Source organism: Triticum dicoccoides, chromosome 5B, assembly GCF_002162155.2.
Source record: "Triticum dicoccoides isolate Atlit2015 ecotype Zavitan chromosome 5B, WEW_v2.0, whole genome shotgun sequence".
Taxonomy (NCBI): domain Eukaryota; kingdom Viridiplantae; phylum Streptophyta; class Magnoliopsida; order Poales; family Poaceae; genus Triticum; species Triticum dicoccoides.
In genome coordinates, this window is record NC_041389.1 from 667,884,754 (window position 1) to 667,903,712 (window position 18,959).

Here is an 18,959-nt window from a genome sequence, read left to right on the forward strand (position 1 = left end):
CGGCGGTGGCGAGCCGGCCGTAGCGACCGGCCGGCCGACAGCGCGCGCCTCTCGCGGTCTTGCTCACGTCGCAGCTTGGAAACCGTCCGTTGTTCTTGCTCATCTGAATCTATGAATGGTTTATCGTGAGCACGTGAAGGCAAACGCAGGTAGGATTCATTCAGCAAAAGGCAGAAGTGGACTGGGCTGGGCTGGATTTCCCCTTGGCTTATCGGAGAGACAAGGAGAAGGTGACAAGGCAGCGGCAGCACGTAGTACGTACGTACACCTTTTTGTTTGGCGTCAAGTAGCGGGTGAAGTGAGCACGTGAGACGCATCGAAGGACAGTACGTGACAATACTCAGCACTCATCAACAGTCTTGGTTGCTTGATTAGGGAGGGAATCAGCTAGCCGGGTCAGGCGATTAATAAGCTCGGTGGAGCCCCGTACGTACGGACGTGCTGCTCGTGTCTGTTTCGAATTTAAATGCAGGGGTTGATTGTTGCAGCCAAGAAAATTGTTTTTCAAGGTGCAGTCCACATCCAGTTAGGTACAAGCGTACTACACCTTTAACAGATTGAGCTGAATAAATTACGATCGGTCGCAAGGGGAATTTAAGAAGCGTTTGACTCCGCACATGGCGAAAAGGGAAAGGTGAAGCACAGTTTAAGCCAGACATATCAACAGGAAGGGTGGAGGCCCGAAAACAGCTCGAAGCGATCGACCGATCGATCAAATTGACCTCGAAGTTGTCCCGGTTACATGACCGGACCCACACGCACCGTGCCTGTACGTATCATCAGCCTAGCTTCAGCTCCACTAGACGCGTCTGCACCACACGGAGCGCCATCAGCTTTTCTTTTGAAGGACGGAGCGCTATCGGTTAGAGCATTTCCAATAGAGGTCCAAATGTAAAAGTACCTAAACTTTGTATCGTCCGAAAAAAAAAACGCTGCTCCAACAGATTGTTCATATGTAAAAAATTTGGACCGCAGCCTTCTCGTGATTTAAAAACAACACCTCGCGGTGCAAATTTACATCACGAGGTGCATCTGGTCCAAAACCAGCCGCCGGCCGCGAACGCCCAACCGCCACTTCATTTTCTTTCTCGCCTGCGCTCGTCCACCCTCCCGAAGACCAGCCGGTCGGAATCCGCCGCCGCGACCGTCCAAAACCTTGCCGTCGGCGCCGCCACCACCCCACATCCCTGCCGCCGTCGCTCCCGTAGCCTCCCTCACCGGTAGCCGGCTCGCAGCCGCCCGGACGCCGCCGAATCGGGAGGCAGCCGACGCGGGATTCGGTGCCTCCGGCGGTCCGGCTGCTGCGGTAGGCCTCTGCCGGGTCTTAGGCTGCTGCCGACCTCCTCCCCGTCGATCGTGAGCCTGTCCACGGCCGTTGCGCCGGCCGCACGACCGCCGTACCAAGCCCTTCGCCCCGACTGCCGAACAATTCTTGGCCGCCCGCCGAGCTCCTCTTGGCCGGCCTCCAAGCTCATTTTTTATCACCGTCGTCGTCCGGACCCGATCGCAGCCGCCAATCCAACCGGCGGCCCATCTTCTTCCACCGCGCACACAAGGCGTTCGACGGAATTCCCCGCGGCTGTTGACCGGTTTTGGACCATCTATTGGAATTGCTCTTTTGGACCATCGGTTGGAGTTGGCCTTTTTTTGAAGCTCCAAAACACATTTTTTGGCGGTCCAAATTTTACGTCTTTGGTTTTGAACCGTCAAAATTTGAACCATCTATTGCAGATGCTCTTAGCAGCACATATACGAAACCAACTTTGACATTTAGAAGCGCAGATTGATGTTAACTCCAGGATTAGGCGACACTTGACATACACCTGCGTTGATGATAAGTTTAGGCCGGCACGGCACGGCAGCACCCCCAGCATGTGCCTCTGCTGATGACCATACACATGTAATGCACTCGCGGAGAGGAGAGGAGACGAGAGGAGAGCAAATCCCATCTGCATTTGTGGCTCGCTAATAAATGTTTGGTTCGTTGGGTTGGAGCCTCGCCCAACCCACTCGCTGTTGCTAGCCCAGTCGCTGCCTGCCTGCCTGCCTTATCGAATCAAATCATGAGATGATGAGCTTCCAACTTCCAAGCGCTCCCTTTCACTGGCCCGAAGGAATAAATAGCAACTCTCCCTCCCCCCAGCTGAGCACGATCCGGCCTCGGGCCCCACCATCGTCACTAGTAATCTACTCCGTGTAACCACTAATCCCTGCGCTAATCAGACAACGCGGCCAGAACGACTTCGGTCCAAACCCACCCTACCCAGAGACTCACTGGCCTGCTGGCCCCACCGTACGCCAGGCCCGCCCGGCAGCGAGGAGGGTAGACGGCCCCTGCGTGGGCGCAAACCGGGGAGGGGTCACGGGCCGCCGCGGGGGAGCACGAGGGCCCACGTGTCAGGGAGCCCGCCCCGTGATAAGAATGTGTTCTCAGTTTCTCTGACGCCCCACCTCGTCTTCCTCCCGTCCCGTCTCTGCACTGCACTGAATCGAGTAGTGGCGGAATATTTTTCTTTTCCACGCGCTGCTACGGCCACCCGAGCTCACGCGCTGCTGAGGCTGCTAGTGGAGTTGTCCTCAAGGAAGGCGGGGGAGGAAGAGGAGGAGGAGGGCGGGCGCTCCCCCAATGGTGGCGGAGTCCTGAAGGCTCAGGAGATGATACGGTACCAGGTGCGGAACGAGTACGGGCTGGCGGATCCGGCGCTGTACGCGCCGGAGGAGGAGGAGGATGACCCGGAGGCGCTGCTCGAGGGCGTCGCCATGGCCGGCCTCGTCGGCCTGCTCCGCCAGCTCGGGGATCTCGCCGAGTAAGTGCCCCTGCCTCCGCTTCCTTCTGCGCCTGCTGCGAGCGAGTTGCGTGGCTGGCGTCGCCGCGGCGTGCGATTCTGCAAAGGAGTTAAAATAATTGGGCGTATACTGTTTTTGGGAGTATCTATGTGTAGATAGATAACTTTTTGAGTTTAGTCTAGTTTAATGCCTTTTAGGTTTGAGGGAGGTTTCTGCGCATTCTGGGCGGGTGGTTGGTCTCGTCTGCGAAGTTCCAAGTAGTAGTCAATTGGCTGGGGAATTCGCTTCACGGGCAGCATTTTGCTCCGAATTCTGAACTATTCAGGGATGCGCCTCAGAATTTTCAGTCCGATTTGGGCGGCCTTTAGCACTTTCCACTTTGAGATTGCGGAATTGTTTCCCCATTCATAGAAGGAGGCGTTTTCAATTCTAACGGAGTGGAATTGTTTCCCTGCGTTGTGAGCTGGGCCAATGCTAACGTCGCGTCAGGTTTTGGTTCTCTACCGCACGCTGTGCGGTTTTGCGGAGATTCATCTTCCGCGTGCTGCAGTTGGTTGTTGGTTTTGACGGGAATTCTAGTTATCAGATACAGCATTGAGTTTGCACTTCAGAACACAAGTCAGAATTTGGTAGGTTTGGTAACGCTCTTGAGTTGCAGTGCAAAGATACTGGTTTCATTTTTCTTCTATTTCTGCACATCCATATATCAGAATTGGGATTTATCTGGAGAACCGCCAAAGGATAGCATTGTTGTGAATCTCATTACAGAACATAAAATAAGTTCTTATGATTAAGATGAGAGTGCCCTCGATATTTGTGGATGGAGTTAATTATAATAGGATTTCTGGTATCCTTGTTCCCATGCTTCCTAGATGATGGTATAGTGTTTTCATCGTAGTCTCCAGATTTCCTAGTGTTCTCAACGTAAATTTTGGTCAAGTAAACAAAGTCGTTCTTTGGAAAAAAAAAATCTATCCTAACCCATCATGTTCCCAATTAGAAGTACTCAGTTGTTAGTTTTACTTTCCTCTTGAAGTTTTGTTGGAATAGTTTGCAGTGTAGATGTGTATCTTGTTGATTGCCAGTGCTTCCATCCATGTTCAAATATGTGTGCCAAAACATTGTTCTAGAAGTGGATATGTCTGTTCTTTCCATTCGTACTGAAGAACTTTCGTGTTTTCCTTGTGCAAAACAGATTCGCCGCAGAAATATTTCATGACCTGCATGAAGATATGATGGCCACTGCTTCTAGAGGGCATGGTTTGATGCTTAGATTGCAGCAGCTAGAGGCAGAATTTCCTGCAGTTGAGAAGGCAATCATAGCACAGACTGACCATTCAACTTACCTACATGATGATGGTTAGTTGAAAGTGGAAAACGACCACATTTTATGGTTACTATTTTGTACTGCTATGGTTCTTACATCTGAAGTTCTTGGCGCATTCTCTTGTAGGTATTGAGTGGCATTCAAATCTGCAGCTTAATCAGAATTTGATCACGATAGGAGATATGCCTCGTTTCATTTTGGATTCATATGAAGAATGTCGTGGCCCACCACATTTATTCACGTTGGATAAGTATGTGGATGCTTTCTTTCTTTTTATGTGGGTATATACCATGGATGTGTTATCAGCAATATAATACAAGAATTGTTCTTCAGGTTCGATGTTGCTGGTGCTGGGGCCTCCTTAAAACGATATTCAGACCCATCTTTCTTTAAGATGGGACAGACCTCCAACATGATTGAGCCGGATTACTTAAGAGAGAAAAAGCCCCGTAGGATAAAGGCAAGTAATACATTCTCAATTATTGCCAACATTTCTCTGGTAGTTTCACTTTGTGCTAGACACTTTACCGGGAGAGCCCCCTCCAAGTAAAATGCGATGGTAGTTGCTACATCCTTCATGAACTTAAATAACTTATAAAAAAGGACAGACCCAGTGCATAGAAGCTCCCACACAAGGTGGGGTCTGGGGAGGGATTATAGGAACCTAGTCTTACCCCTGCAAAGTGCAATGCAGAGAGGCTGGTTCGAACCCAGGACCTCTTGGCACAAGTGGGGAGGACTTCACCACTGCACCAGGCCTGCCCTCTAACTTAAATAACTTATCTATTTAGAAAATGCTCGTGTAGTATTTTACCAAATTGACCATGAGCACATGAAATTTAGAATCGTCTTTACAAGTTACAACACATGAGCTTAGCTTTAGCTTGAGATCCGGGTTCATCCAAATTGGACAACACAAAAAATATTGATGCAAGAAAAGCTGCCACACAGTAGTATTTATTGATTTTGAAGCGCTGTCAAGCGAAATTGCATTTTTCGTCTATCAATAGCTGATAACAAGTTATCATCTCAACTTGCCTTGGACTTTTGAGAGTAGAACCGGTTCTTTACCCGTGGTATGTTCGTCATATCATTTACTCTGTTTAAATATATGCGGATCTTCACGGTCCCTAATGTTTGTCAAACCAGAACAATTTCCTTGAAGTTAGAAACTTACCGAAGTCTTTCTCTTTCAGAAAAAGGCTATGCGAAGGAAAGGGGAAACACTCGAATCATTGCTTATTGCGAACTCTGAGTAAGTTTAGGGCCACTGGATTGGTCATGTGCATAAGATTCACTAAAAGGAGCCTATATACTAGGGGAAATTTAGTTCGAAACGATTTTAGACTGTATTTACCATGACACAATGTAATACTATTTGTTGCAAAACCTGCAGGTCTCAAATTACGTCATCAAAGGATCGATCTTCTAGAAAAGTTCCACCAAGGACAACAAAACTGAAATCCAGGCATTTACGGGATTCTTACAATAAAACTATAAGCAGAATCTGCAGGGAACAATTGCAAGAAGTAATTTCATCACAACAGATGATCTTGTCAAATTATTCTGCAAGGAACTTCCATGCAAAATTTAGGTCAACTGACTCAAGTGAAATAATATCTTCATTTGGAGAATTAGACAATTTCAGTGCCCCTGCTCAGTCTTTTAATAAACATGAACTGACGAAGGTTGTCCCAGTAGACGAATCTGATACTTTGGTGACTGCATCTGCACCCATTAATGGGCCGATTCATCTTGAGATAGATGATGGTCAATTTCTGGCAACACAACAGGAACATTTCGAAATGGAACAGATCTGCAAGGGATCTCCATTGCAGTCAGTGCAGGAAGAGAAACTTCAATTGGCTGTAGTTCCTGTTTACCATGACGATGATCCCTGCAGGCCTGATGATATTGGTAGTGATCAAGACAAGTTTATTGACACCCTTAATACAGAATCAGAAGGTGAAGCCAATCATAGCATGAAAAGTCAAAAGAATCTCAGTGCCGAAATGGAAGTGGATAATTTGAACTGTGATGGCAAGGAAGCTGAAAGTGTGCTGGATGTACAGTTTTCAGAACTAGGTCCTGCGGAAGACCTGTCATCAGGGTTGAGCAATCCATGCAATGACACAGAACCAACCCGTGCAGACTCATTTCTGCTAAGTGACTCTTCTCCTTCTGCAGTGTCAGACACAAAAGATACAGACTCTGATTCAGATTCTTGCAAACAATTGAGTGGTGATAATTGGATCAACGACAAAGAATCTTGTAACGATGTTGATCTAATGGATGTCAGCTCATCATCCAGTGTGACCTCTGATGACAATGGTAACTTTGAAACTGACACTAATCTCAATGGCTGTGTACAAAACCAGGAGGTGTCTTTTCTCCCTTCCAACGATTATCATGCTGGTGCTATCCCTAGTTCTGAAAAACAGTTACCCCAGACATCTAGTGGCTTGGATGGTAATTCTTTCTATCTTCTTGTATATGTTTGGATAGACCCAAATTGCCTCAATGAGTTTTCTTTTTCTTCTCTTTGACCTTACATAGTTATTGTGTTGCCAGGTTTGGCTAGCATTAGCAGTGATTACCACGAAATAGCATATCGCTCAGCAGAGGATGGCCAAAATAATGTGGTAGATGGTACTTCTACGATATCTGGACAACCCAATGATGTTTCACATGCTGGTGGAGAAGTTGAAGTTCCACATGCTGATGATTTGTTACTTCAGAGTAGCACACACAATCAAGAACAAATACAGTTGTCCAAGGAACCGTTTGAAGAATGCACATCTCTAGCTACAGTTGTCCAAGAAACAGATACCAAAGTTGCATCACTGCCAGACATGGATCCTGTTGTGCACATGAATGACTTGGAGTTCAACAATGTTGCGCTTCCTGCAGAAATTGATACGCGTACAACACCAACTAGTTTGGATCCTGATGTTACCCACAAGCATTCTGACAGTAAGTCAACCATTTGCTTTTCTTTCACCTCCGCATTGTTTTACTTAAATTATTTGTTTAGCTTGGTGGTTTACTGTATTACATCGGTTTATTGGAACATTTTTTGTAGAGCTTGGTTCAGGAGTTATACCTATTCATTCAATCACATCGGATAATCCATCGCATGGATCAGATCACAGTGAACTGGTTGAAGAATTACACTGTTTACCAGATGAAGATCTATATAAGCATATCACAGAGGATCAAGAAATAGCTGCACTGGAAAAAGGGCCCTGTTCAGTTAGGCTCGACACACACAAAGAAGATTCTATGCAGGCGTCTGTTGTGCCCATGCACGTCTCTAATATTCAGGTGATCCCAGGACTTGCTGAATCCGTACCTACTTTTCAAGATGACACAGAAGCTCATACAAGCGAGATGCTGGAACAATCTCCACGGGTATTGAATGATGATACAAAATCATCGTTGATTGATGTCCCATCAGCTTCTAGTACTGCCCCTATACTTGATACCGTCAAATCCTGCATGGAATACCATGAATCCATTGAAACGGTAAAAAATGTGGAGCACAGTGAAGTTCTGGTTGATGCTGGGGTTGTAGAAGAATCGACTACCGGCAGGTTTGATGATGACATGATACCTTCTGATGATGGTGCCAAACATACCGAGAAAGCAGAGGTTGATGCCGAGGTTGTAGAAGAATCGACTACCGGCAGGTTTGATGATGACATGATACCTTCTGAAGAGGAGCATGCTGATGGTGCCAAACATACCGAGAAAGCAGAGGTTCTGCCTACAAATTCTAGTCATGATATACCATTGCAATCCAGTCCTTTCAGGGAAGACATTGAAGCAGTTGAAGCTACCTGTGAAAACCTTGGATCACTAGAAGAGTCAAGAGGACATATCTTTAGAGAAAGTATGCTGCAGACAGCCAATCTTCCACAGCCTATTGAAATAGAAACGTCAGGCGGAACACTGGGTGGCAGTGATGATATTCTATATGTTCCACCATCGCATTTTCCAGAAGATTCTTGTCAAGAGGAATTACCAGAAGAAACCACTCTAATTGCTGAAGAAGTTCCATTTCAGAGTGATTTGGACAAGGATGTTACAGTAAGCCCGAACAGTAACATGGTGTGGGAGCAACTATCAGATGTCGATCAAGACTTGGTGAGGGAGTTATCTGCTCAAGATTCTTTTGGCACAAACCCATTTGTCGATCCTGGGTACATGGTGAGCTCTACTGATCCTTTGCCCGGTATGAGCTATCAACCATGTTGCTCTGAAGAAGAAGATGATTTTCTCTCAGAACTTCTAATCCAGCAGTGTAACATTCAAGCGAAAGAGAATCTGTATCCACTTGATGATTCTCTCTGGGAACCTGCAACTCCACCTGATGAAGCACCATTACCGTCAGAAGTCATGACTGAACAGGACTTCAGATCCTTGTGCCATGAATACCATGAGATTGATTTTACTGCTGCCACAGAAGGCTTTGATTATAAACCATCCTCAGATTCTAACGATATTGCAAATGATTGTGTGGTCAGTGTATTGGATTCCCCTAGTTCTGTCTCTGTGCTGTCAGCGGAATTAGACCAGGAAGTGGTTTGTTCTAAGCCGGATTCTCAACTTGCTGAATGTTCATCTGCCAGGGATATAACAGGCGAGACAATCGTGCCCTTATCCGCCATGAAAGTTCCTGATGGTGAGAAACAGGCAGTGGATTCTGACTTGAGATCTCACGAGTCTTTCGGCGATGAGAAAAATCTTGAACTGGATATCTTTTCCATTCCAGTGAAATCAGAGCAGGAACAACGTCCCTTGCCTGAGGTTGTTCCAGTGAAAGAAGAGCAGGACCCCTGTGCTAACCTTCCTCCACATGCTTTTATAAATGAAAAGGTAGGTGAATTGGATGCTCACTCGAGTAACTTGCCAGTGGAACCGTTGGTAGGAGCACGTGGCTTGGATGGACTGGATGTCCTTCCTTTAAGGAAACCTATTCCAACTCAGGAATCAGACTCACGTGTCTTAGATGGACCTAACTCTCAAAGTGTTCCATCGTCCTCAACGGATAAGACAGTTGACGATCTAGATGTCCCTCCGAGGATTGCTCTTGAAGCTGAGGAGTCAGAAGATCAGTTTACAGGTGAAAATGATTCTCAGATTGCTACATCTTACGTTTGTGAGAAGACTGAAGAACCTGCTGGCCCTCCAAGCAATGCTGTTCTTGTTGAAAAGGAGAAAGTTTGTGCTCCAAGTGAACTTGATTCTCAAATTGCTTCATGTTCTTTGCCTAACAAGAAAATAGACGAACTAGATTGTCCTCCTTTGAGTGGTTCTGCATTGATAGAAAATGAGTCGGAAGATCATATCTCTGGTGTTCCTGATTCTCAAATTGCTCCATATTCTTCAGTAAATGATAAGATTGTTGGACCAGGTGCTTCTACATCAGTAAATGATACAGAGGCAGGGTGGGAAACTTGTCCGTCTCCTGAATTGGATCCTCAGTTTGCTCCATGTCCCTTAAGTGATTACAATGTTGGTAGACTGGACGAGACTCCATCATGCAATGTCCAAGTGGAAGCACATAATGGACCCTATTACTCACCTGAATTTGATACCCGAATTGCTCCATATTTTTCAGTAAATGATAAGATTGATGTACCAGGTGCTGCTACATCAGTACATGATATGGAGGTAGAGCAAGGGTGGGAAGCATGCGCATCCCCAGAATTGGATTCTCAAATTGCTACGTGCCCGGCGAGTGAGGACAGGGTTGGTCAACTAGATGGATCTTCGTCATGCAATGTCCAAGTGGAAGTAGCCCGAACTCCATATTCTTCAGTAAATGATAGGATTGATGTACCAGGTGCTTCCACATCAATACATGATATGGAGGTAGAGCAAGGGTGGGAAGCATGTGCATCCCCTGAATTGGATTCTCAAATTGCTCCGTGTCCGATGAGTGAGGACAGGGTTGGTGAACTAGATGGATCTTCGTCATGCAATGTCCAAGTGGAAGCAGAGAATGCATCCTATTGCTCACCTGAATCTGATTCCCAAATTGCACCGGGTTCTTTGAATTCTAGCGCGCTAGCTGAGAGATCAGCAGTGGCTTCTACTTCTGTCATGCATAGTACCAAGGAAATCGATCGGGTTTTTCCTGTTCCACCACACCCTGAACCGTTTCAAAGTGTGTGCAGTGAAGATCCTCAGAAGCTACCCCCTCTTCCTCCTCTTCAGTGGAGGCTTGGAAGGCCTCGTTTGGGACTTCTGAGTAAAAAAGACCGTGTGCCTGAGCCTGCAAGCAGAACAACTTCCATTTTGCCTGTATCGAGTCAAGATATGGATAATGGCCTGGTTTCACTTGACAGAATGGCAGAACCAATAGCGTCAGTTTCCTCTCAAGATATCAAAGAGAGGTATCAGAATTCTGTGGTGGACAATAGTGATCAAAGGGTAGAATCTGGATTGCCAGGGGAACATGACAGGCCATTTTCAGAGGCTTGTGGGAACATCAAGCATCAGGGGCATATCACTTCATCACCATCGGAGGCTGAAGAACATCTGAATGACAGTGGGGCCACTGCACATGTAATTAACCAGCAAGATCGTCAACAGCACCTCTTGTGTTCAGATATTTCAGACATTGCTGAGCATCTCAGTTCTACAGATCCAGCTGCATCTGAGGATGACAAAACGGTGGATGATCACAATGCTGCACGTAACGTGCATTTCCACAAAGTGAGCTCTTCAACACCAGGGCATGTTTCCGAAAATGGTAGTTGCCAGCAATCTCAGCACGGTGAATCATTATCAGGGACTCCAGACAATGAGGAGCATAGTTCAAATGCATCAGATGAGGAGAAGAATCTGAAAGACCAGTCAATCACAAGAGGATTACCTTTAGACACAACAAAACATACTGCATCAGGCTCGGTGTTAGAAGAAGGCAATATCCAGGAGAGTCAGTTACCGGAACAAGATGCGGATAACCTCAAGGGTGGTCCGTCTGAAGGCCAGTCACATACTGCAGAAGCAATAGTATCTGAAGATTATCCCCATGGTGATCATAATTTGGACACAGAGAATATACTTCAGCCAAACCCGTCGTGGCCTAGCAATATAAGTAAATATCTTGGTGACCTTGATGAAGGCGGCTATGCACACGCTGAGCAGCCACCAGTGATGGGATGGACTGTTGGACCTCAGATGCTTCATCCTAATTATGGAATATCAGCGGAAGGGAGCAGATTTGAACCCGAGGTCACAGATTATCGGTTAACCAGAAAGCCAGTTTCAGTGAGAAATATCCCAAGAAATCCACTTGTTGATGCTGTTGCTGCTCATGATCGAAGCACGGTACTCGTCTGCCATCCTCTTGGACATTCTCGTGTGTGTGCTCTGCTTATGTTTCCTGTGTTTACCCTAACCCCATTTATAATTTTCGCAGATGCGCAAGGTTTCAGAACTTGCTCCCGCCACAGATAAGCCAAACACCAATGATAAAAACTTGTGGCTAGAGCAGATAAGGAACAAGGTTGGAGAACTTGCCCCCACCGCAGATAAGCCAAATACCAATGACAAAAACTTGTGGCTTGAGCAAATAAGAAACAAGGTTAGTAAATAGAAATATCTTCCTTTTGCCATATATATCCTCTCACTGTCTCCCTGACTCGTTTGTTGTTTGCACTTGATCAGACATTTGACCTGAAACCAGTGGGTTCTGCTAAACCGACATCCATGATAGCCCCTGCTAGAGCCTCTAGTGGAAACCTGAGAGTTGCTGCAATAATAGAGAAAGCAAATGCCATACGCCAGGTTGCCATTCAAAGTTAACCTCGCAATGTTGTTGTCAACATCTTTTCAGTTATTTGTCTCTTATCTATGTTTCTGTTATGGATCAGGCGGTGGGAAGTGATGACGAAGACGACGATAATTGGAGTGACACATAGAGCACCCATTATTTTGCCCTCCTGCTGTTTTTTCCTTGGCAGAAAGGTGCCAAACCAGCAAGATCTTGGACAGGGTGCACAGCCATGCCATCTTATGGTCCTAACATTCTTAGCCTTGTCTCTCTCTTGTATATATAGTATAGGGAAATGCCCATATGTTCATGTTTTTTTGCCATTCTTCTCTGCATTCTTTTTGGCCTCACTGTGTGTATACTTGCCTCCCCGGTCAGCAAAAGGCTGCCGAAGGTAGGCATGTTCTTTGGAGACCAATTTGTTCAGGTCTAATGTAAATCGTTCACCTCTCTTTTAAGTCTCAACCTTTGCTCGTATTGTAGATTTGTGGTAGATTTATCTTGAAATGCAAAATGGGTTAGCATGCTGTGATTATTATCCCCTCACTGCGATACCATGTGGCAATTGGCTAACAGTTTACAAACTCCTGAGTATCCATTTGATCCATTTATATAGGTGCTTTCCCTAGAATCATGTGTGCTTGTGATTATCCATGCGGAAATTGACTTACCATTTTACAAAATTCTGAGTGTCCATTGATCGAATTATACAGGTGATTTCCCTTGGTGACATACCACAGGACAGGGAAGAATGATGTGGTTCTGCTAAACAAGGGCTTCTAGGGAAAGATTGTACCCAGAGATGAGGGCAGAGAGGCCGATGGCCAAGAAGGCGAAGAAGGCCAGGCTAATGGCGGCCGCCGCCGAGTCGTTGAACAGGTTGTCGGCGGCCTGGCGCATGTAGTCCGTCACCGGCGCCGCCGCGGACAAGCCCGATATCAACGAGTACGCCACCACCTGCCACGATGAAGTTTCAGACCACCAGGAAACACGTTCAGGTTGTTGGGTCAAAGCCGGTTGGCGATATTGGTGGTTAGACAGACAGCTGGCTGGGGGATGGCACCTGATCTCCGGCGAAGTCGATGACGGCGGCCGCCTTCCTCCCGGCGACGAGGTCCCGGCCGGAGCTGAGCCTGTGCGCGTCGCGCAGCAGCTGCGCCGTGGCGTACAGGAGCGCGATGATCGACATGCCCAGGCAGTAGCTGCGCGACAGGTGAAATAAAGGGGTCAGATCAGGTGACGGATGATGAGACGGGGATCGACGGATGGATCTGGACGACGTGCTTGTATTCCGGGTAGGTGCTGAAGTCCTGGGCGCCGCCGCGGCCGTGCACGTCGGTGGCCATGACGACGAGGGCCAGCAGGGAGAAGAGCCACGCGAAGGCCCGGAGCAGCAGCCGCGCCCGCACCGGCGCCGCCTCCATCTTCCACCGCTCCGCGATCGACCTCGACGCCGGCACGCTGCTATCGGCGGCCGGCGCGTCACGGGGCTCGCTGCTGGCCGGGGCAGACGACATCGTAGACCGGGCTGTCGGAATGGACGGCGATGAGGCACACTTGGTGCTGAACTGATGACCTGGTATATAAAACTCGAGCGTGCCGGCCGCACGCCGGCGGGCCGAGACTGCGGTTACAAACCGGCGGGGTTTCGCCGTTTGGTTAATCTAACCGGCTGAGTCACTTCAACGTTGGGTGCTCGATAGTACCATAATTTCATCTTATCGGTTGTAAAATGATACTAGAACAATGCCGTGCATTGCAACGGTATATAAATATTTTAGTATGTTAGCTTGTGATTTATCTACCTGTAATATGCGATTGTTTAAATAAATGTTCATCAAATAATGTACTCCCTTTGTAAACTAATATAAGAGCGTTTAGATCACTAAAATAGTGTCCTAAACGCTCTTATATTAGTTTATGGAGGGAGTACGTGATTTACCATATATTATGATTAGAAGTGATTTACTTGCCCATACCATGCAATTGTGTAAATAAATGTTCATTAAATTATGTCTGTGATTTAACTTATATTGAATTCAGATGTTTGGTACTAAGTAAACTAAAGTAAAATTGGTTAAGGTAAGTAAATTAATGTGATTGATTAGTATATGAGGAAGGTTGGACGAAGGGATGGTAAGAAGAAAGATAAATCGGGAACCTTACATTCTTTTTAAGTAGTAGAGAAAAATGATTTTTTTTCTTCAAAAATCAGCACCCACCCCCACCCCCGTGCTCCAAATTTCATTGAAGAAAGAGAAGCCATATGAGTACCACACCAACAGTGGAAACCAAAACAGGGGTTGAAACCGTTCCCTGCATGCCTTATTACAGCCCCCCTAAGCAAAAGCCAGCCTCCTCTTCAGAAGATTTGAATCTACACCCTCACCGGCCCAAGAAGACCACATGCATGAAATCAGCTTCTTGAGGGTTCTTGTCCTGGTACTTCGGTGTGCCCCCCTTGTGCGCCGCCCCTATAGGATCAAAAGTAGGTCTAGAGGGGGGGGGGGGGTGATTAGACTACTTGACCAAATAAAAATCTAGCATTTTCTCAATTTCAAATGTTGGCAGATTTTAGCAAACTTAGCACAAGTCAAGAAATCAATCTACACATGCAATTCTAAGAGTGTAGTAGCAGAAAGTAAAACATTGCATATGAAGGTAAAGGGAAGGGTTTGGAGAAAGCAAACGCAATGTAGACACGGAGATTTTTGGCGTGGTTCCGATAGGTGGTGCTATCGTACATCCACGTTGATGGAGACTTCAACCCACGAAGGGTAACAGTTGCGCGAGTCCATGGAGGGCTCCACCCACAAAGGGTCCACGAAGAAGCAACCTTGTCTATCCCACCATGGCCATCGCCCACGAAGGACTTGCCTCGCTCGGGTAGATCTTCACGAAGTAGGCGATCTCCTTGCCCTTACAAACTCCTTGGTTCAACTCCAAAATCTTGTCGGAGGCTCCCAAGTGACACCTAACCAATCTAGGAGACACCACTCTCCAAAAGATAATAGATGGTGTGATGATGATGAACTCCTTGATCTTGTGCTTCAAATGATAGTCTTCCCAACACTCAACTCTATCTCACAGATTTGGCTATGGTGGAAAGATGATTTGAGTGGAAAGCAACTTGGGGAAGGCTAGAGATCAAGATTCTTGTGGTTGGATTGGAATGTCTTGGTCTCAACACATGAGTAGGTGGTTCTCTCTTAGAAAATAAGAAGTGGAAGTGTAGGCCCGTTCTAATCGCTCTCTCTCAAATGGAGAAGGGGGTGGAGGGGTATATATAGCCTCCACACAAAATCCAACGTTACACACATTTGACCCAACTCGGTCGGACCGAATAGAAGAACTCGGTGAGACCGATTTAGTTCAAAACGTGAACGTTAGGAATCTTGGTGGGAACGACTAGATCAATTTGGTGGGGCCTATGTGCTAGGGCTAGGGCAAAACCTCATCTCGGTGAGACCGATTGCTTGAACTCGGTGAGACCGATTTCAGTGAGGAGCAAACAGAGAGTTGGTCAAGCAAACTCGATGGGACCGATTGCTCATTTCGGTGAGACTGAAATGTTACAAAGGGAAACAGAGAGTTTGCAAGGCCATCTCGGTGAGACCGAGATCCGTATCGGTGTGACCGAATTGTCTACGGTTTCTGGCAGTAGCTATGTCAACTGAACTCGGTGGCGCCGGATAGATCAAATCGGTGGGGCCGAGTTTGACTTTGGGTTTTGGACATATGTGGAAATGAGAAAGTGGCTGAGGGTTTTGGAGCAATATCACTAAGCACTTTGATCAAGTAGACCATTAAGCAACACCTCATCCCCTTTAAATAGTATTGGCTTTCCTATAGACTCAATGTGATCTTGGATCACTAAAATGAAAATGAAGAGTCTTGAGCTTTTGCCAATCTTTGTCCTTAGCATTTTGAGGGGTCCACATCTCTAGTCCATGCCATGCCAATCACTGAACTTTCTGAAATATTCAACTTGAATGGATACTAGTTCAATGAGCTATATGTTGTTATAAAACCACCCGGGGATTAGTTGCACTTTCAGCCCCTTGGACTTCCTTAGCCCATGATAGAGAACCAAAGCCTTGTTTGCAGGTCGTCAGTCTAGTTCCATCTCTACAGGATATTTCCGTTTTCTTCAGATCAGATCGTGGAACTCCAACAACCTGCCTCCTCTAGATCCTCGAAGGGTTTTGTACAGTCCTTTAGGTAATGCAGGACTAATCCAAACACCTGCTTCATAGAGACCCAAGAGCATTCACTACTGCAGGATGCTGCTAACGCGACACTACGATCAGAGACCCTTCGACGAAACTGTGTGCGATGCAATAATCGCAAACGGTGGTGTAAAAAACCCATCAAAAAGGTGTAAAACATTTGCGATGGCGGAGACATCAAACACGGTTCAGATTTTAATTGCGTGTGGGATGCTGGGCATACGGTTGATCCAGCAGAACTGTTTGCGATGTGAAGAACAATAGAAACGGGCAACCATATCAATGTGTGTACGATATACGGCATACAGTTCGCTCCGATGAACTGTGTGCTATCAGAGAATGCGACAGAAACGGTCAGCCAGATCAAGGTGTGTGTGATATACATCATACGGTTCACTCAGACAAACTATTTTCGATTAGGCAAGAGAACGACAACGGTTCATCCTACCAAGATGTGTGTGATATGCGGCATTTGCGATCAGCCAAAAGAACACAAACAATTTGTGTAAACTAGATGTGTGTGATACGCAACAAACAACCCACTCGGATGAACTGTTTGCGATGAGAAATTATAACATAGACAGTTACTATAGTAAGTTTGTGTGCAATTCTGTTCGTATAAAAAACTTTGAAAAATGCAAACTAGTTGCTTGCGTATAAACAATTATCAAAAAGTAACGAGATAGACCTTTTTCAAGCCAATCAACATGTGTTCAAAAAACAAAAAATGTCAAAAAACACAAAACAAAGACCTCGATATACCTTGCTGCTGTAGATCCCTCTTTGCAGCCTTTATTGTGCAACACAATGGAAACGGTTCAACTGAACAAGATGTGCGTGATACGCGACAAACAGGTCCGTGATCAGAAATGTGTGCAAAGGCCAATAATAAAACAGATGATTGCTGCTAATAAGCCGTGTGTTTTGCTTTGTCCACAGAAGAATAACATGTGTGTATGTATATAACTGAAATAAACATCCAATTACATAAGTGACTATAGAGATCATTCGCACACACCTCAATAAACAATTGCATGCATTCTAAGGTAGGAGAAACAATCGTCTGGTCATCTACTTCTTGTGATGCTCCCGCCACTGCTCTATGGCTCGATCCCTCGTCTGGGGCATGAAAAAGACACTTCCTCATGGCAACAATCCGCCTGTACATCTCGTAGCTTGTGTACGCGTCCTTGGCCGCGTACTTGACGTGTTGTTCATCCAGTCTCTCATGCCAAACACTGTGCCAGGCGTTCTTGTCCTTCTTGCTCTCATCCTTCATCTTCATGTAGTAGGGGTCGATGATGGCCGAGGCGAGGTCAATCAGGGAGTTCAGTTTGTTGTTGTCGCTTCCCCAGACCTTGTAGTGGTCCTGGATGTTGACAAGATTCAACAATTCAAGCTCGAAACCTTGAGCGCTTTTAGATCGTTGGTGGTGTACACCGTAGCGAAATTGTAGCCGGAGCTGTTGATAAACCTGGAGAAATGCTCGCAAGGCCTTGTGGCCAGGTGGTAGTGGTAGACGAGGAAGTCATGTCCCACGCATAACTGGGTAACGATGACCTTCTGATCGTGCCTGGCACGACCGATGGTGTACTCGAGGTCGAAGCCGACCACTTGGTACTTGTCCTTGGCAAGGAACCGCTCCATAGTTTGGATAGAGCTCTCCACCAACACTGGATCGTTCGTGTACACCACCGAGAGGGCCTTCCCCCTCATGTGGGTGTCCACTACGTGATGCATGGTGAACTGCCCGCCGTTGTCGTCGTCGGCCGCCGGGATCGCCATTGGAGCCACAGGGATCGCCATTGGAACCGGTGGATGTCCTCTCTGTATGTGTCATCATGGAGGTGCTTATTGTGTCATGTGACGCAAGAGATGAAGGTAAATGGCCGCAGGAATAAATGGGGGCCAGGCGGCCTGGATTCTCGGCACGTCCACATGGTAGTATTTGCAGCGGGTAACTGCATTGCCAAGCCGCACCCGGCGCAACCGCATGCACACGAACGTGCGTGATCGTGCTCCGACCCCAAACACTAGTAGCACGCGTGGAGGTACGAGGGCAGAGCACCCAGAGGGACGCAAGAGAAGAGCGCGTGGTGGGACGCGAGCAGAGCATGCCGCGGCCGCCTCAACCGCAAGCAACCAGACGCATAGAGCAGTTGAACACGTAGGAAATGGTCGCCTATAAGCCGGCCAACACTTGCGTCGCTGCGTAGAGAGCGGCCGTGTGCTACTACCTCCGTCTTGGTCTATAGTCCCCTTTATATTATGTGTCATACTTTGCCCTCAAATTTAACCAACAAAATGTTAATGCATGTTATAAAAATTATATAATTGGAAACTATGTTCAAATACGAATCCAACTATATAATCTTTTGCGACATCCATTCATATTTTATTAGTCAAATCCTACTTATAAACCAGGACGGGTGTATAGTAGGTAATTCAACCGCAAACGTTTTTTTATTAACTGTATGTGTACGTGGCCTTTCGTCCTCCTCTCACATGTCTTGTCACCTCGCTGCCGCAAACGGCTTACAGCGCAAGCTTGCACAGCATGCGGGAGCGTTCTTTTGGCCAAACGGTGTCACCAATGAATCGTTGGTGAGCCCATTCCCGCGCAACCTCGCAGGTTCCTAGGCAAGCTTCCCACCCGACTGGGTGAAATACCCCAAAATCCCAATGCTTACCAGCCTGCTATAAAAACCCTCACGGCCGGCGAGTCCTGCGTCACATTTTCCCCTCCCTCCATGTAGCTTATCTCGTCTGATTCTCCCACAATCGCCAATGGCACCGGTCCGTCATGGTCGCTCAGCCACTCCACCGTCAT

At 46.8% G+C, this 18,959-nt stretch overlaps 2 protein-coding genes across 2 annotated transcripts; one reads left to right on the forward strand and one right to left on the reverse strand.

Moving 5' to 3' along the window:
- The first annotated feature begins 2,442 nt into the window (after window positions 1–2,442).
- Window positions 2,443–12,432, forward strand: LOC119312474 (SCAR-like protein 1). The gene is made up of 11 exons (XM_037588204.1): window positions 2,443–2,807; window positions 3,983–4,146; window positions 4,241–4,364; window positions 4,448–4,574; window positions 5,311–5,369; window positions 5,511–6,583; window positions 6,686–7,087; window positions 7,197–11,455; window positions 11,547–11,711; window positions 11,795–11,914; window positions 12,001–12,432. The coding sequence occupies exons 1-11, from the start codon at window positions 2,656–2,658 to the stop codon at window positions 12,046–12,048; spliced, it is 6,693 nt and encodes a 2,230-aa protein (XP_037444101.1). The 5' UTR covers window positions 2,443–2,655; the 3' UTR covers window positions 12,049–12,432.
- A 71-nt stretch (window positions 12,433–12,503) lies between these two features.
- Window positions 12,504–13,642, reverse strand: LOC119312475 (CASP-like protein 4B3). Its single transcript, XM_037588205.1, has 3 exons — window positions 13,185–13,642; window positions 12,964–13,102; window positions 12,504–12,857 (listed from the first exon to the last, which is right to left on the reverse strand). The coding sequence occupies exons 1-3, from the start codon at window positions 13,415–13,417 to the stop codon at window positions 12,666–12,668; spliced, it is 564 nt and encodes a 187-aa protein (XP_037444102.1). The 5' UTR covers window positions 13,418–13,642; the 3' UTR covers window positions 12,504–12,665.
- Between the last annotated feature and the right edge of the window lie 5,317 nt (window positions 13,643–18,959).